The 26,258-nt window shown below is 32.7% G+C and overlaps 1 protein-coding gene across 4 annotated transcripts in view; it reads right to left on the bottom strand.

Moving 5' to 3' along the window:
• Positions 1-26,258, bottom strand: part of LOC123693067 (tyrosine kinase receptor Cad96Ca) — a 67,593-nt gene that overhangs the window by 33,133 nt on the left and 8,202 nt on the right. For 3 of the 4 annotated variants that reach the window (XM_045638013.1, XM_045638015.1, XM_045638012.1), the window contains exon 2: positions 11,040-11,233. In XM_045638013.1, coding sequence (XP_045493969.1) covers positions 11,040-11,085 — 46 coding nt within the window. In that variant the 5' untranslated portion in view covers positions 11,086-11,233. Of the gene's footprint in view, positions 1-11,039; positions 11,234-18,145; positions 18,199-26,258 lie in introns of those variants that run through there. The other variant, XM_045638014.1, reaches the window with a different exon arrangement.

Raw genomic sequence — 26,258 nt, forward strand, 5'->3', positions numbered from 1 at the left:
TAAATCATCTCAATAGATGGCGCGCGGTGTGTCCCTTAAGACACATAAAACTGAAAGGATAGAATAAATTCGATTGCTCAGGCGGGTCACGAGTGGCTGAGTTGGTTAGGCATCCGCCCCGGAATGGCGCGAAGGATGCGGGTTCAAGTCCCGCCTCGTGATCGAATTTTTTCTATTCTTTATAAATTTATATTTATAAAGCATTTGAATGCCATAAAAACCAAAAAATTCAAATTCAAGAAAAGGTCGTGTTCCATCGTTACAATATTGTATTCACTGAAAAGTGCTTCATATTGGTTGAGATGGTTGTTAAATCATCTCAATAGATGGCGCGCGGTGTGTCCCTTAAGACACATAAAACTGAAAGGATAGAATAAATTCGATTGCTCAGGCGGGTCACGAGTGGCTGAGTTGGTTAGGCATCCGCCCCGGAATGGCGCGAAGGATGCGGGTTCAAGTCCCGCCTCGTGATCGAATTTTTTCTATTCTTTATAAATTTATATTTATAAAGCATTTGAATGCCATAAAAACCAAAAAATTCAAATTCAAGAAAAGGTCGTGTTCCATCGTTACAATATTGTATTCACTGAAAAGTGCTTCATATTGGTTGAGATGGTTGTTAAATCATCTCAATAGATGGCGCGCGGTGTGTCCCTTAAGACACATAAAACTGAAAGGATAGAATAAATTCGATTGCTCAGGCGGGTCACGAGTGGCTGAGTTGGTTAGGCATCCGCCCCGGAATGGCGCGAAGGATGCGGGTTCAAGTCCCGCCTCGTGATCGAATTTTTTCTATTCTTTATAAATTTATATTTATAAAGCATTTGAATGCCATAAAAACCAAAAAATTCAAATTCAAGAAAAGGTCGTGTTCCATCGTTACAATATTGTATTCACTGAAAAGTGCTTCATATTGGTTGAGATGGTTGTTAAATCATCTCAATAGATGGCGCGCGGTGTGTCCCTTAAGACACATAAAACTGAAAGGATAGAATAAATTCGATTGCTCAGGCGGGTCACGAGTGGCTGAGTTGGTTAGGCATCCGCCCCGGAATGGCGCGAAGGATGCGGGTTCAAGTCCCGCCTCGTGATCGAATTTTTTCTATTCTTTATAAATTTATATTTATAAAGCATTTGAATGCCATAAAAACCAAAAAATTCATAATTCAAAGACATGAAACAGGCATTAGCATTCGGGGCGATAGCCGTAGTAAATATTTTCTTTTGAAAATAATCTGTTTAACTTGTCAATTTTTTTTAATAGTGTGAACCAACTTATACTGCTACAAAGGAGCATATTAGATAGGGAGGCGAAGAGGGGAATTTTCTGTAATACTCGAGCGTGGCAGTTTAAGATATGAGAGATACCTTAGACCTAATAGAACAACCTTGTTAACTATTTAGCTCTATATGTAGTGACGCGCGCCTAGGATAGACGATCAGATTAGTAAAAAAAAATCGATAGTCTGAAATACTCGAGCGCGTAATTTAACTAATCTGACCATAAGTCCTTGACGCCGCCGAGTTATAGGGTCGCGAATTTGTAAAAAAAAACGTTAATCCGGCATTCTCGAGCGTGATTGTTTTTATTTTTATTTTGAAGAATATAATCTAAAACTTATTAAAAATACAAAATCTGCCGGTTTCCGCATGACCGGAAGTCTGGAGGAGCCATTTCATCTTCCGAAAAACGCGTTGCAGCATATAAGTCGCAAACTTTACTTTTTACAAAAAAAAAGTTTAAATAAACAAAAAAGGTAATTTTATTTTACAAAAAAAGGTCTCTTTTCATTTTTGTCCAAAGTTAAAACTTTTTTTACTTGAAGCATCGTAAAAACTCAAACTCCCGGTTGTGTATATCTCGAAAACTGAGGGAGTTAAGAAAAATTGATATGAAATAACGATGATTAAAAAAAAGAAACCCACAAACCTTTTTCGGTCAGATTAAGAGAACCCACCAACATTTTTGTCAGATTAAGAAAATATGCTTTCAGGATACCGAGATAAACCTCCCCTATGAAAATCTGACGCGCTCGAGTATTTCAAAAGGACTCTTTTTTTCTGCATTTTCAAAAATTCATCATAACTTATCGTCATGTCGTAATCGTCAGTTTTTTTAAGGGGAGCTTCCTTGGGGCCTACTTAACACCCCTTCCGAAAATCTGACGCGCTCGAGTAATTTTTTTTTTGGTGCATTTTTGACGAATTTATATGCCTAGCCCCACCACGCAAACCGGCAGATTAGTATACCGTTGTTATCAGAGGGACTTGGGGCATACGTAGTATGAATATCTGACGCGCTCGAGAATGCCCAAGTAACTGTTTTTTTTTACATTTTTGAAAATCCCTACACGCCAAACCCACCGCTAAAATGGTTTTTACCATAGAAGCTTTTCTTTTCGAAATTATTTTCTCTTTCGATTTTGATAAGTCTCGACGACGCCGTTGAATTACGCCATTTAGCTACCTCGCCTCCCTATCTATATTTATTAAAGGAGCATATTTATTATTCTGTGGTTTATACCTATATAGTAAGTACCTATGTAATTATAATTAATATAACATAACAAAAAAGCATTAGTGGGTTCATGAAAATATTATTGTAACTGTCCAGTGTCCAGTGTCCATCTCCAAAATAGTGAGAATGTTTTTTTTTTTTATTTTTTTATTTATATTGTTTTTAGAAAAAAAAAACGAATTGTCTATAAAAAAATAAGATAGCAGTTACGTTTTGTTCCATAGATAGTTAGTTATAAATTCCTATCCTCAGTATTTTATTTTATTCTATTGATCTTTTGTATTTTTATAAAATAAAAAAAAAACATGAACGTACACAAATAAATACATTTAGAAATTTCTTTGAATTAGGTACATTCATCGAAAAAGCTTTGATATATTATATGTAAAATCTAAGTGTAAAATGTTATTGAGTGAAAAACAAACATTCTAATTGCCATTTTTAAACCTAAACATTTTTGTTTTTATTTAAAGATCTCTCAAAATGAGTTTACCAATACTTTGTCTAATTGATATATATATTGTATTTATTCGTCTTGTTTTTCTTACATTTTATTCAAACAAACTACACTTAAAAGCAGTCTTGAGTATAAAAACTTTCGAATATTACGAATTAGTGGAAGATTTGTGCGTACAAAAACGTACGGCAAAACTTATGGATTCCAATACTGGTTCACCTTGAACACTCAAGTGGATTATGAACATCACCACGCATTTAATAACATTATATTCGATTTCAAAGGACTGTGTTGGGTTTTCCGTATGTATATTGTACACATATGTTTTTGGGCTGCCTACGCGTACGCGAAAATATAGTGTCTTCTGCAATTTTAATACCTATGTGCCAAAATTACCATGATGTGTTTAGCTGCTCGATTTCTGTAATTGGAATTTATATCATAATAATATTATCTAAAGTGTGCTATAATTACTCTTATTATAAGTATCTCTACTGTAAATTTTCGTTCCATCATTGCTATCAAGCTATATTGACAAAATATACGATCCACACTAAATGAGTATTTCATAATTTATTAAAATGTCATCATGTATATACAATATTAAACTCAATCCAAGCTACGATTGATGACGTTTCATTAAAAAAAATATATACAATAATTCGAAGTGTAATAAAGAAATATTAAGCATACTGGCTGCAAATGAATGTGGATATGAGTAAAATCCCTGAATCGCTTGAATTGCCCCCATATAAGTTGTAAGCTCTGATGATAAATAACAATATGCATCTATAATGGCAATTATGTATTGTAAAATTCATCTTCCTTTTAAACTTAATGAATATGAAGCGTCCTACTTCATTAATGCAATGAATGTATCGAATTTAATATGACGATTGAATTTAATTTCACAATTACTGAATCGAATGTAATGGTATTATTGTAAATGGTTTCCTCTTGAATTTATTGTTTCTCCATACAGTTGAGGACGAATATATTAGAAATTTAGATTGAAATTGTAATTCTACATTGGGAATGATGATAATTATTGCTACAGTGTGAGTACCTATGAACAATAAAAAAAATCTTAAAAAAGGAAAAAGTGTAATTTTAAAGAGTCCAAATTTTTAAGCCATAGAATAAGAGATTCTCCTAAACTTTACAATTCCGATAACTAAGTATTGTACGAATGTTGTTTGAATTTAATTAATTTACAAATCTCTGAAATATCGAAGACTACCTTAACGTAACGGCACCGGTTTCCGACTAGCCTCCTCTATCCGACCATTTTGATTTTTATTTGATAAAACGTTTAAAATACGCGCGACACTCGTGAAACTGAAGGCTTTCGATCCAATCACTTATCGTACGTCATCTGTCCAAAATTGGGTTTCAAATTTTAACCGACATTTCGTCAATCCAAGAAAAGCTAGGCGAGAGTGTAGTTTGTATTGAATTGAATGCGAAAAAAACATAAAACGGTGAAAATAAACATTTGGATTTTTACGCTAAATAGGTACTCTGGTAAGTTTGTGGTTAATTTACTTTGAACGTTTTATTGGTGTTTTAAATTATTAATTTTAAAATATACATGCAAATATAGCGTGTTTTTATAGGTTTTTTTGGACAAATAATTATGGACGGAATGAGGAGCTTTTCAAAATAACAACATTCCGAAATCCGACCGAATCGGTCGGTAAACGGAATTTCGCACTTTGTAAAAGAAGGTAATTATCTATTATGCATGTTGTTTTGTGGAGGTTTCGTATTAAGTTATTTATTCTAAACGCTATGCTTACATACTACACCTGTATGCGACCAATGCTAACTTTAATGGATTATTTGTAATATACGTTTTAACTGACACTCTTTTTTGATTTTTTCGTTATTCATTTACAAAGACCGGTCTGGTTTAAAACCCCTATATTTTACGTTTATGACACATAATTGCATAACTACGAAATTGTGAGATCTTTATAAGTGTACATATGAAATAGAAATGAACTAAAAATGAATATCAATTTCGGTTTAGAGGCTTTATTACGCAAATTTAGGTTTGGTCGGAATCTAGGTGCGATATATTTCCCTGTTTCCGTCCAACTGGGTTGCTTTTGCTTGCGCTGTGCTTGAGTGAAATTGCATGCGTTTATTTCAGGTCATCATCATGAGTGATAAAAAAGAGGCTGAAGTATTCTCATTAGCTGAAATAATACTTTTGGTGAAATGGATTTTAGAATTGGGCAAAGTAGTCAATGGGACATTCTAATTTAGTGTGGATGACCAGTGAGGCATATTATGAGTTTGAGTTTGAGTAAATGTAATTTTAAACTACTACAGTCTAACATAGAGTTAGTTTTTGTTATTATAATACCTAAATGTTCAAATATTATTTTAAAACTAGCGGTCCGCCCCGGCTTCGCCCGTGGTACATATTTAAAATATCTCTCCATAAGAACCATCCTCGTACTTCAAGTAATATAATAAAAAAAGAATTATCGAAATCGGTCCACGCGTGATGCAGTGAAAAGACGAAACGGGTTTTTACGAATTTCCATTGTATTTCTATTATCATAAAGTTGATTTTAGTAGAAAATATTTGACTGGTCGGAATCTAGCTACTCAGTGGTCGGAAACACGTGTATTTGTACTCAGTCGGTCGGAAAATGGTGCTTTCAGTTAATTTCCAGTCGTGACAGTTAAAATCCAAATTTAGGTAATAAAAAGCCATTATGAAATACAATTATGTGCATATTTTAAAATATAAGTTCGTAATCTTTCATAATATCATTTTTTCTTATGACCTCTAGAGTATTTAATTTATCTTTTAAAGGATTCATTTAGCCGTATCAATCAGTGGTCGGTATTCGGTGCCATTACGTTATATAGAAAAGGTTCTGTAACATGAAATTCCAGGGTCCGTTAAATTAACTGGCTTTTATCAAAGCTGACCTATCCCCGACACTTGCCATTATAATAAGTGCTAGACGTTCACAACCGCACAGTTCGGACTGGCCCTAATTCCGATTCGGTGCTAATCCTAACTTCTAGTGAAGTGTGGTTCGTGCCTAAGCGAAATTTACCTGTCTAATTAGGTATTAGAGAATTTGTGAAGATTTTTATTTTGCAATTTGAAGCAGTAGGTAAAATGTGTAGACAGGCAGTCTATATAGATATAGTGTTATGTTAACAGTAATAAGACCTATACCAACTGTATGACCAAATGGAAATTTAGGAAGATTACGAAACCTTAAACGAATAATACTGTAATAACTAATAACACAGTTGTAGTACAATTAAATTTTCGGATTTATTGTTGAATTTCGCGGAAGCGAGCTTTATAGCGAGCTATAATTTGAATTATTATATTGCGGTCATGAAATTTTATTTATGTAAGCGCTGTCTTTGATGTTATTTACACTGTGATTATATCCAAAATAACTACATTATATGGTTTTGTTTGTTATGATTAATTATATTTTTTATGATCGTTGCCGCACTTACTTAAAATTATGTACCTACGTACAATTTATTTTAAAGACTAATATTATGCTCACTAAAGATATTGTACCTAAGAAATTAATTTATGGTCTCTTTTTCATCCCAGGAGCGTAGTTCTTTTTCTTTTATATATAACTATCTCTGTTACACGTACTAATAACATGCGATAGAAGACGGCGGCTGCATGTGAGCATACCATGACCTTGATATCATGAGAATAGGTTGATTCAATAGGATGTGTGCACATAATATGCTAGTAGATACTAAGCTATCAGAACATGCTTGAAGTTTCTCTGTATTAAGGCTTATACAAAATAAGGTCGTATCACACGGTATTAAAGTAGAAAATTGCATACTCTGTACCGGGTTTTATGGAATTTATCGGGTCCGGTGCGACGTGTGTGCACTCGCAAGTACCAGGACTATAGGACTACTTGGAGATTCAAAGAAATGATAAATATTTCTATAACCTCCGCAAGTGCAAACCTATGTTAGTTTTAATACACTGTACCTACATTCATACTCTGATTTGATTTTGATTGCTAGTCATTAAAAGTGTTCTTAATCGTTTGAAGAAGTCAAAGTGCGTAGAGCATGTTATCTAGGAATACGACTATATTCAATTGGTGATTATAACATAAAATTATTGTTGATGAGTACCTAGACTTAACTCAATACAATTTTATTATTTTAAACAGAGTTAGACTTACTTATTACCAAAAAAAAATATCCAGTACCTATAGTGGAGTCATTTAAATAGGCAATAATTAAATTAGGAAGTTTAAAAATTAAAAATTTGAAATAATATGAAGTCGGTCACTTAACTCACAGTAGGTAAATATATAATAATGTCTAATAAGCTCTGTCATGTAAAATAATGACCACATATAAAACAAACATTAGTTATTAAATGACGGTGGTTTTCATTATACGTATATTTACAGGAATATAACATAGTCACCTACCTTATTTTTAGCCATTGAGATTTTATTTATATCATTTTATTTGACACTATTTAACTTTGGACTTACGAAAATTCTATAGAATATAATTTTAAATATAAATTGGTATAATATCTTGGTATAATATTATAGAAATTACTAGCTTATCGACCGCGGCTTTCTCTAAAACGATTTGAGATTTAACTATCCTATTTCTCAAGTTGGATCGAACTGCACATGGACATGGTGTGCGAATTTTATTATAATCGGTTAAGTGGTTTAGGAGTCAATTGACAACATACTTAGTGACACGAGATTTATATACCTATACTAGCGGTCCGCCCCGGCTTCGCCCGTGGTACATATTAACGTTTTCTCTACATAAGAACCATCCTCGTACTTCAAGGAATATAATAAAAAAAGAATTATCGAAATCGGTTCAGCCGTTCTCGAGTTATGGAATTACAACGAAAAGTGGCATTGATTTTTATATATTAGAGATTAAGATTGTTATTTGCTCTAACCATAATAACGTCATCTTGCAACTGGCATTGAGATTTGAGATGCATACCTATTATGCTCATTGCTCATCTTTGATCTACAGAATACAGATGATATTAATTACTGACGCATAGGTAATAACAATAATTGGATTGGATATATAATACCCACTCATTGTTAAATGCTTCTAGACGTTATGTTTACCTAGTACATTTACTTAATATAGGGTTTATTTTTGCACTATTCATTTGCCAAGTCTATAAATAAGACTTGGTATATTATAGCCGGAGACACTGTTGAAATTCCGGTCATAAAAATCTGAAATAAGTTCGCATAGAAGCTGTGATATTAATTATTTACTTGGGCAAGAAATACTTGTTTTTATGAACATTTTCCCCGAATATCGGACAGAGGAGCTGTACCTGAAGTGCTGCCAAGGCGTATGAATCATTTCAGTGTGCAGAAATGACAGGGCTTTATGGACGTAGCGCAATGGAAATAATACTGCTTTTGGACATTATGGTAACCCCGCTGATTTAAATGGAATTGTTCACCAAGATTATAGATTATTGTATAAATAGGGGGCAGCTAGTTCGCCTCAGCAGACATTGTTCTGCCCTATTATCGTGTTTTTCCCTACAAGAACCTTCCTAGTGCCTTAACAAGAACATTAAAAAATTAGGCGAATTGGTCGAGCCGTTCTTTAGTTTTACACTTGGCACACATTTGGCATTTTAATTAAATCGATGACAACAAATATGTGTATTCTCTATTATGCGAGATAAATAAGTTTCGTTTCATCCAAACTAACACATACAGTCTACACTCCCATAGTTGGTAACTGGATAGCAATCTATAAATTCCAAGAAGGATCACACGGTAAAACGATAGGTTTACGTTATTTTCTTTTTATATCTAAGGAAATTTCCTGAAAACGGTTCGCAAGTTAAAAGTGAAAGTGTTAATAAAATGTTTACCTGTAACATTCCATTATGTAGTTTATTCGGGTAATTTTTTTAAAACAATGGGTACTTTTTTAGCTGCGATTTAGCATTTTTGGTAGATGAATTTAGATTATACGTGTAAGTTTTCATTTCTAGGTATTGGCAGTCCTTATTACGGCTGACAATTTTACCTTTAGAAATAGGTCGAAATGTCGACTTGACAACAGGTAGTAGGTAACAGAAATCTCACAATCCATACTTCAATTATTTGCTTTACTTTTATCTTGCTTGAGCCCTGTCGAAAATCATTGTAATGGGGCCAAGAATTCATTTTCCGAGTCCAATAGAGTTCCAATAGAATAATTAATGGATGAATGAAAAATTCTTTATTGCACACAAAAATACAAGATTAAAAAAAAGAATGATAATATTCGAGAGCGTTAAAAATCGTACCAAATTACATCGATATTTAAAAAATTAGGTCTCATTCCTTTTGAAAAGTTATTGCATTATTTTTGAAGTTTACGTGACTTTAGGTATTAAAAGCGGTGATGGTCCTTATTTTTCTAATTAATTTGGCTTGCGAATTGATAAAGGTTTTTGAAAGCTTACATACAAGAATATGTACTTACATGTCAACACTATAATTAGTATACTCTTGTACCTACATAGAATTCAAAATAAAATTCGTTTTATTTACAATATGTTGTAGGTAGTAGTTAGGTATTCTTAATAATAATTAGATATTATTTTATGATTTATAATCGCAGTTTACCATTGCGTGAGAGTGTTTGAACAAACTTTATTATAGTTCTACAATATTCTACCAATAACCAAAACCGACGAAGAACGAAACCCAGAGAAATAATAAAACTTTACTAGGTATTTAAGATTGCATGAATTTTTTTTATGAATCGCTCAGGTTTATTACGCAGTATCTTGCAGAATTATAAAATGAATAAGGTTTTAAGATTTTTAAATCCTTATTATTTAAAACCGTTAGGTAACTCAATGCATAATGCATCCTAAGTTTTTGTAAGCAGGTAGTTCATACTTGTACATTGAAGTTGTTACAATAATATGTCATGTTTATTGCAATAGCATTGCCTTCTTGAATTTATGTTGCCCTAATATTTCATGAGAGAACATATCGCGTAGCAGGAACCTTCCATATTGCATCACACTCTATCCTATGTACTTTATACCGCATGTGAAAGAGATGCGTGGACGCTAACACATACATCGTATCCATATAAATATGTGGAAGGGCTTCATTGGGATTTAGCGACTATCTCGCTCCTACAACCTCTTTATACTAATCCTTTGTGAGATAGATACAGGGATAATAGATAACTAGTCTATGGACACAAGTTTTATGTGTGAGTTGGATCTCTAAACGTGTGTGCATTCTGTGCTACATATGGTGAAGCTAGGCTAGATAGACCTGTTCCCTCGTTCTTATATCCTAGTAATTTCTAAGAACGTCTAATGCTCCGAGGAATTCCGTCTAATACAGAGAGATTTCTGTTCCTATTTTATTAATTATATTAATTATGTCGACTCCAGCTTTAAAATTTCAAATAAAATAACGTTTCGAATGCCGGCTAAATGTAGTCGCGACGGGCCCAATCATTATTATAAAATAGTTGCTATTTCATCTAATTCGTCTAAAATTTGAATAATTTTTAATAAAATATCACACAAATTTTAATATGGAAATAGGTATTGTAGTAAAACAATATGATAATTTAAATATGTGAATACGTATCTTCGAAAATAATAATATATATAACATAATATGTCAAAAATAAATACTTTCGTCTAATTCCATATTGTACTTAAATCAATCGTGATACGTGACAACAAAAACATAAAGTTTATTTTCCCGTGGCATCTTCTAAGATCATTCGAGGTAAAAATTGTTTCGATTATCTAATGTCATTTATTAGATAGCAATTAAGCTTAGAAATTAGTGATGTCATTTATTTCTGATCGTGTTTTGTCTACGCATTTATATGGTTTCATTAATATGGTAACTAAGAAAACCTGGAGCTAATAAAATACCTACAAACAAAGTAATAAGTATTTAGATAAGTAAATTATTTAAAGTTTTGCTTTGTTTGAACCCTTCACCTCGCAGGCCGATGTACCAGGGCAGCACATTTACGAGGAGCACTCACCTAGCGAAAAACATCCCGCGAGAAGCCACGGCCACGCGGCCAACATTGTAGTTACTGCACAGACGCGTAGGGGAGTACACGTGCTCTACGCCGCTTCATTTGTCTAGTCCCAAAGGATATCCACATCACTTCACACACATTAATAATGTTTTGATCACTTCACTACACTGCACTGTAATTTTTCGATTAGATATCTGGAACAAAATAGAAAACACGTGTGAATTATATCGAATAATATTTTTCCTTGTTTGATATAACCCATTGCAATGCGTATAAAACTATACTAACTTTACAAATTACCTGTTTTTTATTTAACTTAAGTTTTTACCTACCACCTTTTTTGTTTATCTTTAATACCAATGTATAGGACAAGCAGGCTTATAACTTATAACTTATGGTTTGGCGCATGCCGTAAATAAATAAATAAATAAAATAATTAATATAAATATAACTTATAAGTATGCTTCCTCCTACATTGTACCTATGGAGGTAGATATTTTAATGATTAAAGTTCCAAAAATTAAATCATTATATTATAAGCTTTTAAATCTAATCATTGCAACATTGTAAAACAGTCAGAAACATTTTTATAATTATTAAAATATATAGAACGATGAATCACTACATATAAGTAGTATAAAAAGTCGCTTCTCTGTCCCTATGTCCCTTTGTATGCTTAAATCTTTAAAACTACGCAACGGATTTTGATGCGGTTTTTTTTAATAGATAGAGTGATTGAAGAGGAAAGTTTTAGTACTTATATAATTTATTAGGTTTTAGACTTTTAGACAAAGCGGGCGGAGCCGCGGGCGTGCGGTAAGCTAGTATAATATAAATGTTAAATTTTATAATCCATACTATAGCGAATAGCGAACTACAGATCCTCGTCGTTGACCACAATCAGTAGAGCGTGCTATTAACAGCTTTCTCTATGATAGTTAAATAGTTTTGCCGAACTACTCGTGGTTACTATTGTATTAGACTAATGAACAATTTAATTATGGTATATTGGAAAAGCTATTCATAATTTAACAAGTTCTCTGATGCATTAAGATTTAAGATTCACTCATTAGTCATTGCTTGGTAATTGTATCTACTTCTATATTATATTTATAACTTTATAATAATAATGAACCACCAAATGTCACTAAGCGTAAAACACAACATCGGCTAGACCAATTTAATATTTCTCAGGCATTATTTTTTAACATTTTTGTTAAGAAGGTTCTTAGGAGAGAAAACTCGAAAAATGGGCATACATATTACCTACATAGTAACAACGTATGCCGGGCAGCTAGTTTATTAATTGAATATGTTTGGATTTATCGGGTTCTCAATTTAACGCCTCTGTGAACTAAATATGTATTTACCAGGTGCAATATGCGTATAATAGATTTTGTAATGAAATAGCGAAACCCAAAAGAGAAAATAATCTAGATGCCAAATGTTTCAATATTAGGTATACACAACAGTTGTTATCTGATATTTTAGATGTAGACGTAATACAAGCGCCAGAACTAGTTTTTATTAACCGACTTCAAAAAAAAGGAGGAGGTTATCAATTCGGCCGGTATATTTTTTTTTTTTTTTTTTTTTTATGTATGTACACCGATTACTCCGAGGTTTCTGAACCGATTTACGTGATTCTTTTTTTGTTCGATGCGGGATGGTGTCGAATTGGTCCCATAAAAATTTTATTCGGCTAGGCCTAGTAGTTTTTATTTTATGAGCATTTTTGTCTGTACTCGATGACTTAATTTCAATGTAGCAAGTAACTTTGATTCACTTCCCGGTAACCGATTGAGCTGAAATTTTGTATACGAATGTAAATTGGATAGCGATGAAACATTATCATGACATGGAGCTGATCTGATGATGGAATCGGAAGGTGGCCATAGGAACTCAGTAATATATTGACTCAACTTTATCGAGTTTGGGCTCGTTTGATTCGTGTTGAAAAATACACTAAAAAGTATTAAATAAAAATAACTGCGTTAAAAACAACCGACTTCAAAAACGGAAAAGTAAGAAATAAAAAAGATTTGATATTATTAATTACTACATATTATTTTTATGTGCTATTTATTAAATAGGTTTGAAGTCGGTGCCAAACACTAAGCACTTAGTATTAAGCCCATGCACCGACATCAAACCTTTTTAGTAAATAGCACATAAAAATAATATGTAGTAATTAATAATATCAAATCTTTTTTATTTCTTACTTTTCCGTTTTTGAAGTCGGTTGTTTTTAACGCAGTTATTTTTATTTTAATAACCAACCTTTTATATTTAGGCAAAATAACAAAATATTCTATCTATAATATATATTATGTACTTAGGTAAATATATTATAAAGCTCGAAGGTTTTTACGTGTTACTTACGATGATTTTTATTTTTTACCTACTACATACTCTTACATACTGGAGTTAACATCATAAATGGGTATCAACCTATCGCATAGCATTTTATAAGCTAAAATAATCTAAAAATGTAAGTGTGTAATACAAAAAATATCAGATCTGATTCAAAACGTTACAGACTACATACGTTACATGGAGTTCAAATGTGAATGAAACCTCGTGCTTCTATTGACGTTTTCTTTCCGCTCCAATTCCGAAACAGTTTTATTAGCATTTAGCAGAATTATGCGTAGAATTTTAATAAGAATTTTCACGTTTTCGGGCATTGGATATCACTGGATTTCGATACATATTATTTTACGTAGATTTATTGAACCAATGCTATCTTAGCTTTGTTTTCGCTAAAGAAGCAATGGCGATTTTTAATCAGTAATTTTTTAATTGTGTGAATTTAATAGTTTTGAATGTAATTTTAAAATACGTATTACTGACAAAGTTTGTAAGATTAATGTATACTAACACAAATATGAAAAAATATCTGGAAATAAAAAAAAATACTTATTTATTTATTATTTATAAGTTTACTACTTAATGAAAATTACTGACAGAACTGAATTTTTGAAAAATAATGTAGATATACGATACATTTTTAAATGCATTTAAATGAAATAAAAAAAAGTTAGATTCACACGTGCCTACAAACGCCAAAGTATTACAAGTATGAAAGTATTAGAGTGTGGTTTTACATAAAAAAAATTTCTACTCACAAGCTAGAAGCACAGAATACTAATTAATAGTAGTTACGCTACTTAAAGTATCTTATTTCATATTTGTAAGATTACACTAAAAGTAGGTATCTTCTTTCCATTGAATGGATTCCCTTTGGGCAAATAATTCAATATTTGTGTCTCTATCAGATGTCTCTAACTCTCTATCAGTAAAATTACCCACAATGACGATGCTACGTAATTATACTGTTATTTTTAATTAGTAGAACGAACAACTGTTTTATATCTTACTTGCGCAGTGTTAAAGTGAAATTCCACTGAAGTGAACCGAGCAATGAATGTCTGTTTATCATAATGTCTTTCATCAATTTAAATAATAAATTATTCACTTACCTTCAACGATTGTTAATAATAAAAGGTTTTTTTTTATGTTAAACATATTATACCCACCTTTTTAAATATTTCGGATCTACTTAATTATGTTTTTTTCATTTTATAAGACCTTTCATTTGTGTTTATCACAATTTTTATGAACTGCGATATTAGAGAAAAATATCTTGGTATTTTTAACGAGCGCTTATTTTAAGGTAATGGGAACGTTATAAATAATTAACAACAAGAGGGATAACTTAAAAACCTAAGTGCCTATGTACAACTTATGCACCTAACTATATTAATCTATACCTAATATAAAAATGAATCCCAAAATGTGTTGGTAAGCGCATAACTTTAGAACAGCTGAACCGATTTCTTTAATTCTTTTTTTATTATATTTCTTGAAGTACGAGGATGGTTCTTAAAATAAGCAATTTTTTACATGTTGTGTTGTTTAGTTTAAAAAATTGTGTGTGAAGTTTAACTGATATTAAGTAATATTTGAAGGGCAAGGTTTTTTTTTTAATATTTTTATCAATGTCAATTTTCAATACGAAGATAAAGATTAAAGAATTTAATCCTACGCCAGTGCTAAACAACAATAATCTTAATTACCTATATTAAGTTAATGAATTAGAGACATGTATTCCACGTTGAATATTTAAGTTAAAGCAAATCATAAGTAACTCAAGTTATCTGAGTATTGTTCAGCTAGGTGCAAGTTTAACTTGTAAAGTACAATATCTCAAAAGCTTAACCTTAGCTTCGCATAAACAGTAATGTTGGTAATGTTATTAAATTCGCAAATCGCTTTGCGTTCATGAATGTCTTTGTCGTGGGTTTCAAAAGCTTAATATTAATTTAAGACTGATACTATCTATAAATCCATGGTAATATATGGCTAATGAATTGATTACCTTGGTACTAGAATAACTAGGTAAGATTGCAATGTGAAAGTAGGGGTAACCGCATTATGTGGTACTTGAAACGAGTGATATATGATATAGCCGGTTTATAGATACCTAGAACATATACAGTATGAGTAATAAATAGGTAAATATATGTCTGTAGAAAAGACTTTGAATTGTTTTCCTCCGAGATATATAACAATTTAAAAATAAGGGTCGTTGATATACCTACCTGCGCACGTACTATTTATTATTTGATAAATTTTATCTCAATATTTTTGGTTAAATTAAAATAACATTATCTAAAAAACGATTTTATCTGATCTTCTCCATTATAACAACGATCAACTAACTAACAAAACAAATATTACAATAAAGAAAAAGAATAAGATATAAAAATCTTTTAAAAATATTATAACTATAAGCAATACCTAGCAAAACGATTAACTTATCCTGCGGCCGCGGCCATCAAATTAACATAGGTAGATTATTGTCTGACTAGACTGAAACACCTATACCTTACGGCAATATCGTGGAATCTTTTGATTTCTATTATTATCAACTATAAAAGAGATTTACAAATTGAAGATATAAAATAAGACGGATGGTTGCTTGCCTGGTATTTGGATTAATGTAGAAAGTTGATCGTCTTTCAATTTGTTCGATAGAATTAGTAACTTATATTGTTTGAACTACTAGTGGAACTAGGATTGCGTTGGGTAAAATAAAACTTCATGCCTTTTTTCAAACTTCACTTGAAGTAGACCATAATATTGTATTGTAGTGTATTACAAATACCTATTTTTGTATTTTTTCAGTAATATGCCAACGGAAACTAAAGTTTAACTTCACATGTTTTATAAAATATGCTGTTGAACTATTAAAGAATAGGTTTAGAATACGGAACATTGTAGCTCTAACCACATTGTAAGCGTTTCTCATATCTTCATAGCATTCCAAATACATATTTGTAACTTATTAATAGAGCAGTGGTGGCTCAGTGGTGAGACCTCGGACTTCGAATCGATAAGTCCGAGGTTCGAGACCAGGCGAGCGCGCAGGAAATAAATTGATTTTTCAATTTATCTGCGCATGTTGTAACATCACCACTGCGCGAACGGTGAAGGAAAACATCGTGAGGAAACCGACATGTCGAAGAATTAAAAAGTTCGACGACATGTGTCATCCGCCAACACGCACTTGGCCAGCGTGGTGGATTATGGCCTGTACCCTCATAGGAGGCCCGTGTCCCAGCAGTGGGAACGTATAATATGGGCTGATGATGATGATGATGATGAACTTATTAATAATGATAACAATTAACAATTTCGAGAAAATCGTTCTCCCATTTCTATTGAAGCAAATGTTAGCGTAGTAATTCGACTTTTAATTTACGTGGGCAAAATATACTTATAATAAAATATTCGCATTGAATTCTTCAAATTATTTCGAAAAAAAAAAGATATTAATTTGATCCCCGCAATTGACAGAATTAAAATCACAATTCACAACCCTTACTTTGTAATTTTTTGTAACCAAACACGTACTTAATATTAATTACATAAAAATAAAATCATTTTCTCAAACAATAATAATTAATTATGTAACCAATTTAATTTTTTTTTAATTAATAGATATATGTAATTTATAAACGTTTACTACCTAAAGCCACGTTCCAATTCTCTGATAATAATAATAAATGTTTATTATTTTAATGGTCTTAGTTTCCGAGTATCTCAATTACGTTCATAATTGAAACAAAGACTGGAATCTTTATTTTTATTATCTTTGAAATTGATAGTTAAAGATCTCATTGCAGGATTACTTTGTTCATAGTTTTTTTGATGCAACCAAAATGTTATGTATATTTATAATGAGGAGAATATATATCGACCTATATATCGACTAAGTAGATTTCCAATCAAAATTTGGCCGCAAGCATGTAGTTATGTATGGGTGTTATTCTTTATTATAACGAACATCTATATAATATTTGTATTAGGTACAAGAAATTGTCTGAGCTGTCTTTCGTCATGCTAACCTTCAAGAATATTTTTGAGAATTCAAACGAAATTTATATGTATACATTCAACAAAAAAATGTGGAGAAAGATGCTTAATACAGTTTTTATATTCCTGGAGTATTATTAATATCCAACAAACAGGCTGAAAATTACAGTCACCGTGAAAACCTTAACGATCACAAAAAAAATAAAAATTACAAAAATAACAATCACCGCTAAATGATTATAGTTGCCAGTACAAAAAATTAAAAACAATAATATTATGATTCAGTTTCTCCCATTCACGTCACAGCCAAATTACGAGATTATCACTCACGTAACAGCATTAGAAAGTGTGCGACAGGAAAGTCTGCGTTCGCTTTCAAGTGTCGATGGGTAGAAAGTATCCATGGTTCGGAGTATCGCGATTTCAAACATTTGACAGACGAAAGAAATGCATTGGTGCAAAATAAATAGCATTGTTATAAATTAATGTTGGTGAATTATTAAAATGAATTCTTTTTTTCTCATACGTTGAACGGGGGGTTACCATGATGTCTTAATAGCAATATTAATTCCTGTCTTTACAAATTAAGAGCTATACAGGCTATACATATTATGTCATATAGGTCAGCAGGAGCCAGAAAGCAGGTCGTCTAGCACCATCCCTTTCTCATACTGGAAATAATACTGTTTTAAGTTATCATGGTAACCCCCCAGTAAGTAGTGTACCTATAATCATGAATTGGTAGTAGTAGCGTACTGTCCAACCAGGATATTGTTATGTATCATGTTATGTAAGTATGGTTGTGAAATTACACTTTTACGTGTATTGATAGATTTGATACATCTATTATGTACAATGTACCTACATCTATTTTATAATTTAGGTTTTTTTTAATGACGAATAAAATTCAGCAGATTAAATATAGGTACTAGTTAATATAAAATTAATATAATATTGACGAATATATTTAAGATTTTTAATTCCATTCTCTTGAATTACCTTTAGAATATAATGTGGTCATAAAATTGCTAATATTTTAGTGCACAAAGTAGTATTGTTACCGTACAATCAAAGCATACAATGTTATTTAATAGTTAAGATATTTTAAAATAATGTTAAAAGTAACATAAACTTTATTAAATTCGTTCAACATAACCTACTTCATCTCACTATTCTATAAGAACATAATAATTTGAGTTTAGGTACATTAATATTATACAAACCTACAATTCATGTTAGCACAGACTAGATATAATATACTACGAATGTTAGGTACAACATTGTACAAGGAATTGATTTAGAAAGTTCCCCAAATGATCGGCTGCCAATAGAAAGTGAATTAAGAATTTAACCTTGAAACAAGGATATAATTTAGGTCCATTGCGCGCCAAATTAGAAAAGGAAATGAGTTTCCGCCATTTTGTTACGTCACAGATGTTAGGTATTTTAAACGAATGAAGTAGGTAGGATGGCCAAAACGAGTTCTTAAAATAATGACCATACCTGTTTTATGGTTACAAAATATCATTTATTTACTTTATTTAACACGCACATAGGTACAGAAGATAAGAAGAAGAAAAGAGAAAAAAATATAAGATAGGTACACATGTTAAATAGGCGGCCTTATCGCTTTCAAGCGATCTCTTCCAGGCAACCTTTGGATAGGATTAGATTTAAGCAACTGAATGAGATAATAGACATCGTTAAAGTATTTTCATCTGATTTCTTTGAAATTGACAGCTTACAATTATTGTCAATGACAATCCTAACTCTATTTGAACTTATTTATGATACTAGAAACTCGTAACATCACTGTTTTGTAGACAACATTCCTGCGTTTAACAGACTTTAAAACTATTTGCTATGTTACTACATTTTAACAACGATAACTCTTCAGTCTTCCAATAGTAACGTGTTAAGGAAAAATCAGCAATATTACAAGGAGTTAGAGTTATATATTGCGTAATATACACCTGGCACTATAACAGATTGTATCAGTAGAATGAGCAACATTCGTGACTTTAAAACGTTTTATTACAACCTACTTTTTCCACTTCAATCTTAGAACTGGTGTTAACACTAGAAAACTATCTGGTTAGAAATTTAGTTTTTCTACCAAGAAAGACATCCTCATCACAATAATTATGTCTCTGATGTTTCTCTGATAGTAGTAGTAAACTTAGTAAATGACAATAGGTACTGGTGCTAATTAACACATTAGTCGGTGGTGGACTTATATTGTATGAAATACCGCATACTCATAAATTCACAAGTGATAGAAACATCAACTTTAATAAATGTTAGCTTGGAGAGTAATGACATAATCGATTCGCTAAATATTTTGAGCTCCACAAAGTTGGATCGTTTCAAATACAAGCACATGCACATAACTATGCATTTAGTAATTATTTTTGCATTTTGGCGAAAACATTGAAGTAAATAGAAAAAAAAAAGGCTTATTATGTAACGATGACGTAATTTCTTTAGTCGTATTCTTGATATTAATGATGATTGCGGTATAGACGTTAAACATAAACCTTTGTCCTTGCATAAATGGCCTTATTATTAGCGTTCGACGAAATTCTATAAATTGCAAGAAAGGAAAAGACAACGGTCCCGGACACACAATTTCCTCTTCTTCCATGGTTCTTGAACATCTGGACATATTCAACCAAAAATATATTTGAATGAAAGATCAAGGAAGACAGAGATTAATAATTCATGTTCCTGTTTTATTAAGACCAAAGCAGACCGAAAAAGAACAAAGCAATACCTATACTACTAAGAATCATGCATTACTTACACCTCATCTCTAACAATTTTTTCCAATATAAAAGGTATTTCTGACATGGATATCGAAGTTCTATAAACTGAAGATCAGATGCAGTCGAATAGCATGGAGCTACCGTTACTCAAAGTCAGTGACCATGACGCGTGCGGTCGCAAGTAAACGATTCTAACTAAATATAATACGTATTGTCTCCCGGACGTACAGAGGTATTTAGACGTGTGTTAAATTTGTAATTGTTCACACAATAGTGTAATGAAGTCCAAAATGATGCGTTTTGGAGCGTCGCGGTTAAGTTTTTACGTGTAGTGCAGTTTCTAATCTCTGTATGAATATTAAAATTAAGGCGAACATTGTTAGCTATGCATTTATGCATGCGTATGTTAATAACTGTTTTACACAAAAGCGACTTCTCGATTTGAGATGAAAGTTTTTAGAGTAAAGATATACTAGTATTACACCAGTATTATATTAGTTTTTAAATCATTCACCCAAGTTCGGTAGTAGGTACTTATTTTAAGATGTTCATGGACTCTGGTTTGATAAACATCTTAATTTTGAATGCGTGGCTTGTATCACGAGATGATCACTGATATCACATATGTAAAGTGAAATTTAACATTCCTGACGAGTAAGTAGTAGGTATGGTCGTGGTAAATGCTACTGGAACAATACTTACTGTATTTTAAAAATTCTTATCTAAAACAGTAGCTGAAACTTTGAGTCGTGTTAATGAAGAGAAGGAAAAGCATAGAGTTATGGAGAATATTATACAATTATTCAAGACGAATAGTAGTTAGGACTGCTTCTTAATAACTAAAACTAAATCCATCGAGAAGACTCGACTTTTTAGTCGAGTCACACAGATAAAAAGCTATGTAGACACATAATATTCATGCTCAATTTTATAAGTACATATCACCAATACATAAACCTACTTAACTGTTTGTATTTATATATCTCAATCCTTAGAGCTGAGCGCGAAGCTTAAGATTATCTGGTATTGAGTAAAATGCCGCAAAATATTTGAGAATATGTTTTATGTATTAAAATAACACTCTCTACACTTGGGACATTTTAACATATGGATGTTAGTCACGTATAGGTATGTAATATTACAATGTGGACTATTTAAATGCATGACATAGTATTCAAGTGTTATGTAACTGATATCTAAGCTGATAAGAATAACCAGTTAATAATAATTAGAGCTCTGTCCTGCGTTGCAGCGCTAAATATTCAACTAAGTCAAAATAGTTTCCTTTATATTTTACTAGCTTTCCGCCGCTTCGTTCGCTTTGTCTTAAACCTAATAAATACATTATGTTAAGTAATACTAAAGCCATCCTCGAAAATCAGTCTATCCAATCAAACTCAAACTCAAACTTAAATTTCATTTGATTCTCAACATGGATGAGTTTATGATAAAAGTTAACTGTATTGAGCAATTGGTGGAATATCAGTAACTAATTACTTATAGAAGGGGATACATTAAACGATCAATCTTGTAAGCAGAACCAAACAGTTGATCTACGTTCAAACATAATAAATACCAAACGTAACCAACACGCAACTATCTAAAACTTATAAGACCGTTTGACGACGACGACTCTGTAAATTAGTTTGTTGCAAAATTTGGCCACTTTTCGGCACTTTGGGGAGCTGGAATAATTACTTTTACCACTTCAGACGTTATACTTGGAATGCAAAGCATGTGTGGGTAAATTAACATTGCAATTTAATGTTTCCTTTCGATGAATACTTTACTAGGTCAAGACTAGGACTAGTCGGTGGTCTAAATTTGACATCACTCTTACGATCGTCTTCTGCACGACGTTGCACGCAATGCAATGAAACTTTTAAAGTGACGATTTGTCAAAAACGTCGACCACATAATATTGATATTTTAATCGTGATACATTTACCAGAAAGTAACTCATGCACTCATAGTGCATTTTAAATTGTGTACTTATACAAACTGCCGGGTCAATCTCTGGTATGAACTCAATGAGCAGATTTCATAAGATTAAATCGAAAAAGCCAAAATAAATTTACCTTGCCAATTGCCAAAATATTTAAATTTACATTTTTAGTTAAATATCATCGCATTTTAAAAGCGCATTGCTTATGAGGTTCCTCCTAAAAACCTACCATTAAAATGCTAATACGTTTTCCATTTACTTTTTATGCATGTAACATACAAACTATGCTAGCTATTGAAACGTCCATAATTATTATGTGAAAGCATCTCTTGGTAATAAACCACCGCTAATTTCTCCATAATCTCTCTTTTTCTATGCTCAAGAGTGAGGGAGATAGAATATATTCAATCATTGGAACTAACGTCGCGTGGGCTTTGTCCCATAACTAGAGTTCAATGAACCCTCGTTGATTGATAAGTATAGCTATAGTACTTAATTACACAGTAATTGTTTAGTGGTGAAAAGTAACAATTTCGTGTAATGATGTTATTATCTCAACGTTATTTGAATCGCGATAAAAACTGTAAATGCGAAAATAAGGTTTCACTTCCGTTGACTTGATAATTTTTTCCGAGTATATTCTATGTAAAAAAGGTTGTTTTGAATCACATTTTTAACATAACACATATTATTTTTAGATTTAATATCGAGATTTATATTAGGAACAGTTTCTTGTAAGATATTTCGGACGCGCCGAAGTATAAATGTTAGAAAGTACCTAGGCAATTAGAATAATTGGCAAAGCTTATCGAACATTTCTTAATATGAAAATATTCTTACTAGCGATATTCTGAGAAGAAAATATGTGGTGTATTTATTTCAAAGTAGGTGTATATGTTACAGTCAAAACCCTGAACCAGTCAATAACGTTATTGACCGGTAAAATCAGTTAATAAGGATATTGACTAAGGGCGTCGGTTAATATCCTTATTAACTGATTTTATCTGATTAAACCAGTTAATAACGTTATTGACTAAGGGCATCGGTCAATATCCTTATTAACTGATTTTAAGTCGAGACATCTAGTCAATATAGGTTTTAACCGACGTGCCCAGTCAAAACTCATAAAAAGTTAAGGACGTTAGTGAAATTATACTAGAAAATCATTTAAAAAGGTTCATAAAACTTTTTAAAGTGCAATATTTAAGACTTTTATGTTTTATTAATTAATTCGGGGTATTGTTTGTAAATTGCAACCGCGCGAGAATACGTGCCCCAAAATATTTTTGAAGATGGCAATTGTGTTTTAATAACAATTAGGTTTCCGGCCGCAGCTTCGCCCGCGCAGTCAAAGAAAAACAGCATAGTTCCCGTTCCCGTGGGATTTCCGGGATTGCGTTAGTTTCTGATTTGATGGAGTGACCTGCAGGTTTACTTCGAAGACTGCTACTGGATCTAATAGACGAGTAGAGCTAGGTGTGCCGAGTTTGGGCTCCTTTTGTTAGTTATGTTGAGACCTTATCTTACCTCCAGACTTGATGGAGTGACCTGCAGGTGTACTTCGAAGACTGCTACTGGAACTAATAGACGAGTAGAGCTAGGTGTGCCGAGTTTGGGCTCGTTTTGTTAGTTATGTCGAGACCTTACCTCCGGACTTGATGGAATGACCTGCAGGTGTACTTCGAAGACTGCTACTGGAACTATTATACGAGTAGAGCTAGGTGTGCCGAGTTTGGGCTCGTTTTGTTAGTTATGTTGAGATCTTACCTCCGGACTTGATGGAGTGACTTGCAGGTGTACTTCGAAGACTACTACTGGAACTAATAGACGAGTAGAGCTAGGTGTGCCGAGTTTGGGCTTGTTTTGTTAGTTACGTTGATACCTTACCTCCTGACTTGATGGAGTGACCTGCAGGTGTAACTAACAAAACGAGCCCAAACTCGGCACACATAGCTCTACTCGTCTATTAGTTCCAGTAGCAGTCTTCGAAGTACACCTGCAGGTCACTCCATCAAGTCAGGAGGTAAGGTATCAACGTAACTAACAAAACAAGCCCAAACTCGGCACACCTAGCTCTACTCGTCTATTAGTTCCAGAAGTAGTCTTCGAAGTACACCTGCAAGTCACTCCATCAAGTCCGGAGGTAAGATCTCAACATAACTAACAAAACGAGCCCAAACTCGGCACACCTAGCTCTACTCGTATAATAGTTCCAGTAGCAGTCTTCGAAGTACACCTGCAGGTCATTCCATCAAGTCCGGAGGTAAGGTCTCAACATAACTAACAAAACGAGCCCAAACTCGGCACACCTAGCTCTACTCGTATAATAGTTCCAGTAGCAGTCTTCGAAGTACACCTGCAGGTTACTCCATCAAGTCCGAAGGTAAGGTCTTGACATAACTTACAAAACGAGCCCAAACTCGGCATTCCTAGCTCTACTCGTCTATTAGATCCAGTAGCAGTCTTCGAAGTAAACCTGCAGGTCACTCCATCAAATCAGAAACTAACGCAATCCCGGAAATCCCACGGGAACGGGAACTATGCTGTTTTTCTTTGACTGCGCGGGCGAAGCTGCGGCCGGAAACCTAGTTGTTATTAAAACACAATTGCCATCTTCAAAAATATTTTGGGGCACGTATTCTCGCGCGGTTGCAATTTACAAACAATACCCCGAATTAATTAATAAAACATAAAAGTCTTAAATATTGCACTTTAAAAAGTTTTATGAACCTTTTTAAATGATTTTCTAGTATAATTTCACTAACGTCCTTAACTTTTTATGAGTTTTGACTGGGCACGTCGGTTAAAACCTATATTGACTAGATGTCTCGACTTAAAATCAGTTAATAAGGATATTGACTAATAACGTTATTGACTGGTTCAGGGTTTTGACTGTAACATATACACAATATAAAACAAACGCAAATATTACGCCATTCTAATAAAGGCTAGCACAAACGTCATAACAGGTACCGACATAAGGTCAATAAGACGGATCAGGGGTCTATCAGACTATGATTAATTTGTTGTGTAACATAGAAGGCTACGGGTTGTAAGCGGGTTTTACGCTTCCGTCACCGTCTCTTCTTTATTAGAAGACTACTTAGTCGTGCCGCGCGGATTTACTCGCGAACTCGCGAGTTTATATTATAACTTATAAGCAAGCATCATCAAAATCCGTTCAATCGTTTTCGCTTGTAAGAGTTACATTCATCAATACAATCTTACAAACTTGCTATAATAGAAGATGTAGACACCTACTTATAAGCATCGAAAAATATCTTTAAATATGCACCTTGTACCTACCTTCTAGGTTTGTAGGCTTTAATTGCGTAGGTCCCATCTACATTATCATAAGAATCCTTTTATATACAAAACACAAATAACTAAATCTATTACTATTATACTATCCTCGTTGGTTGTGCGGTTGCGGCCATCACTTATGGTATTATTTACATAATTAGGTAGTATTGTTAGGAGCGAATAATTCGGTTAGTAACAATAAAATACGATATGAAACCGTATATTGAGATATTGTAACTATCGTAATTCGACCTATAGGTAATTAATCCTGGAACAATTGCGTTCTAAATCTATATTATAGGGAGCTGGGAGATGAATAATGGATACAATACAACTTTATATGTAGGCGTGTAGATAATATGTAACTTAACTATTAATGGCCAGATTAACTGATGTAATTCGACACTTTGTTATGTTTGGCATTGTTTTGTTTTTGTTTGTTTGTTTGTTTGTTATTCCTTCACGGAAAAACGTCTGATTTTCATTAAATTCGGTGATACGCTAAGACCAATAAGAGCGGAGCACAGCATATACATACAACCCGCGAGGCACAGCTATAGTTTAAACATAAAATAAACCACATAAATGTTAGTTAACGCTAAATAAAACAAACTACAATTAACGCTAAACCAAAACTCGAGAGACTGAGTAACTTGAGTAGTTTGTCCAACACCTAATTCACGTGAATTGAGCTTTGATTAATAGAAATTAGTCGCACATCGTATCGAGTTTTCAAACTTTACGGACCAAATAGTATTACTATTCTACAGTTCTACTTTTGAGATTCTATACAGGATGAGTGGTGAAATATATGGAATATATGGA

Source organism: Colias croceus, chromosome 7 (assembly GCF_905220415.1).
Source record: "Colias croceus chromosome 7, ilColCroc2.1".
NCBI lineage: Eukaryota > Metazoa > Arthropoda > Insecta > Lepidoptera > Pieridae > Colias > Colias croceus.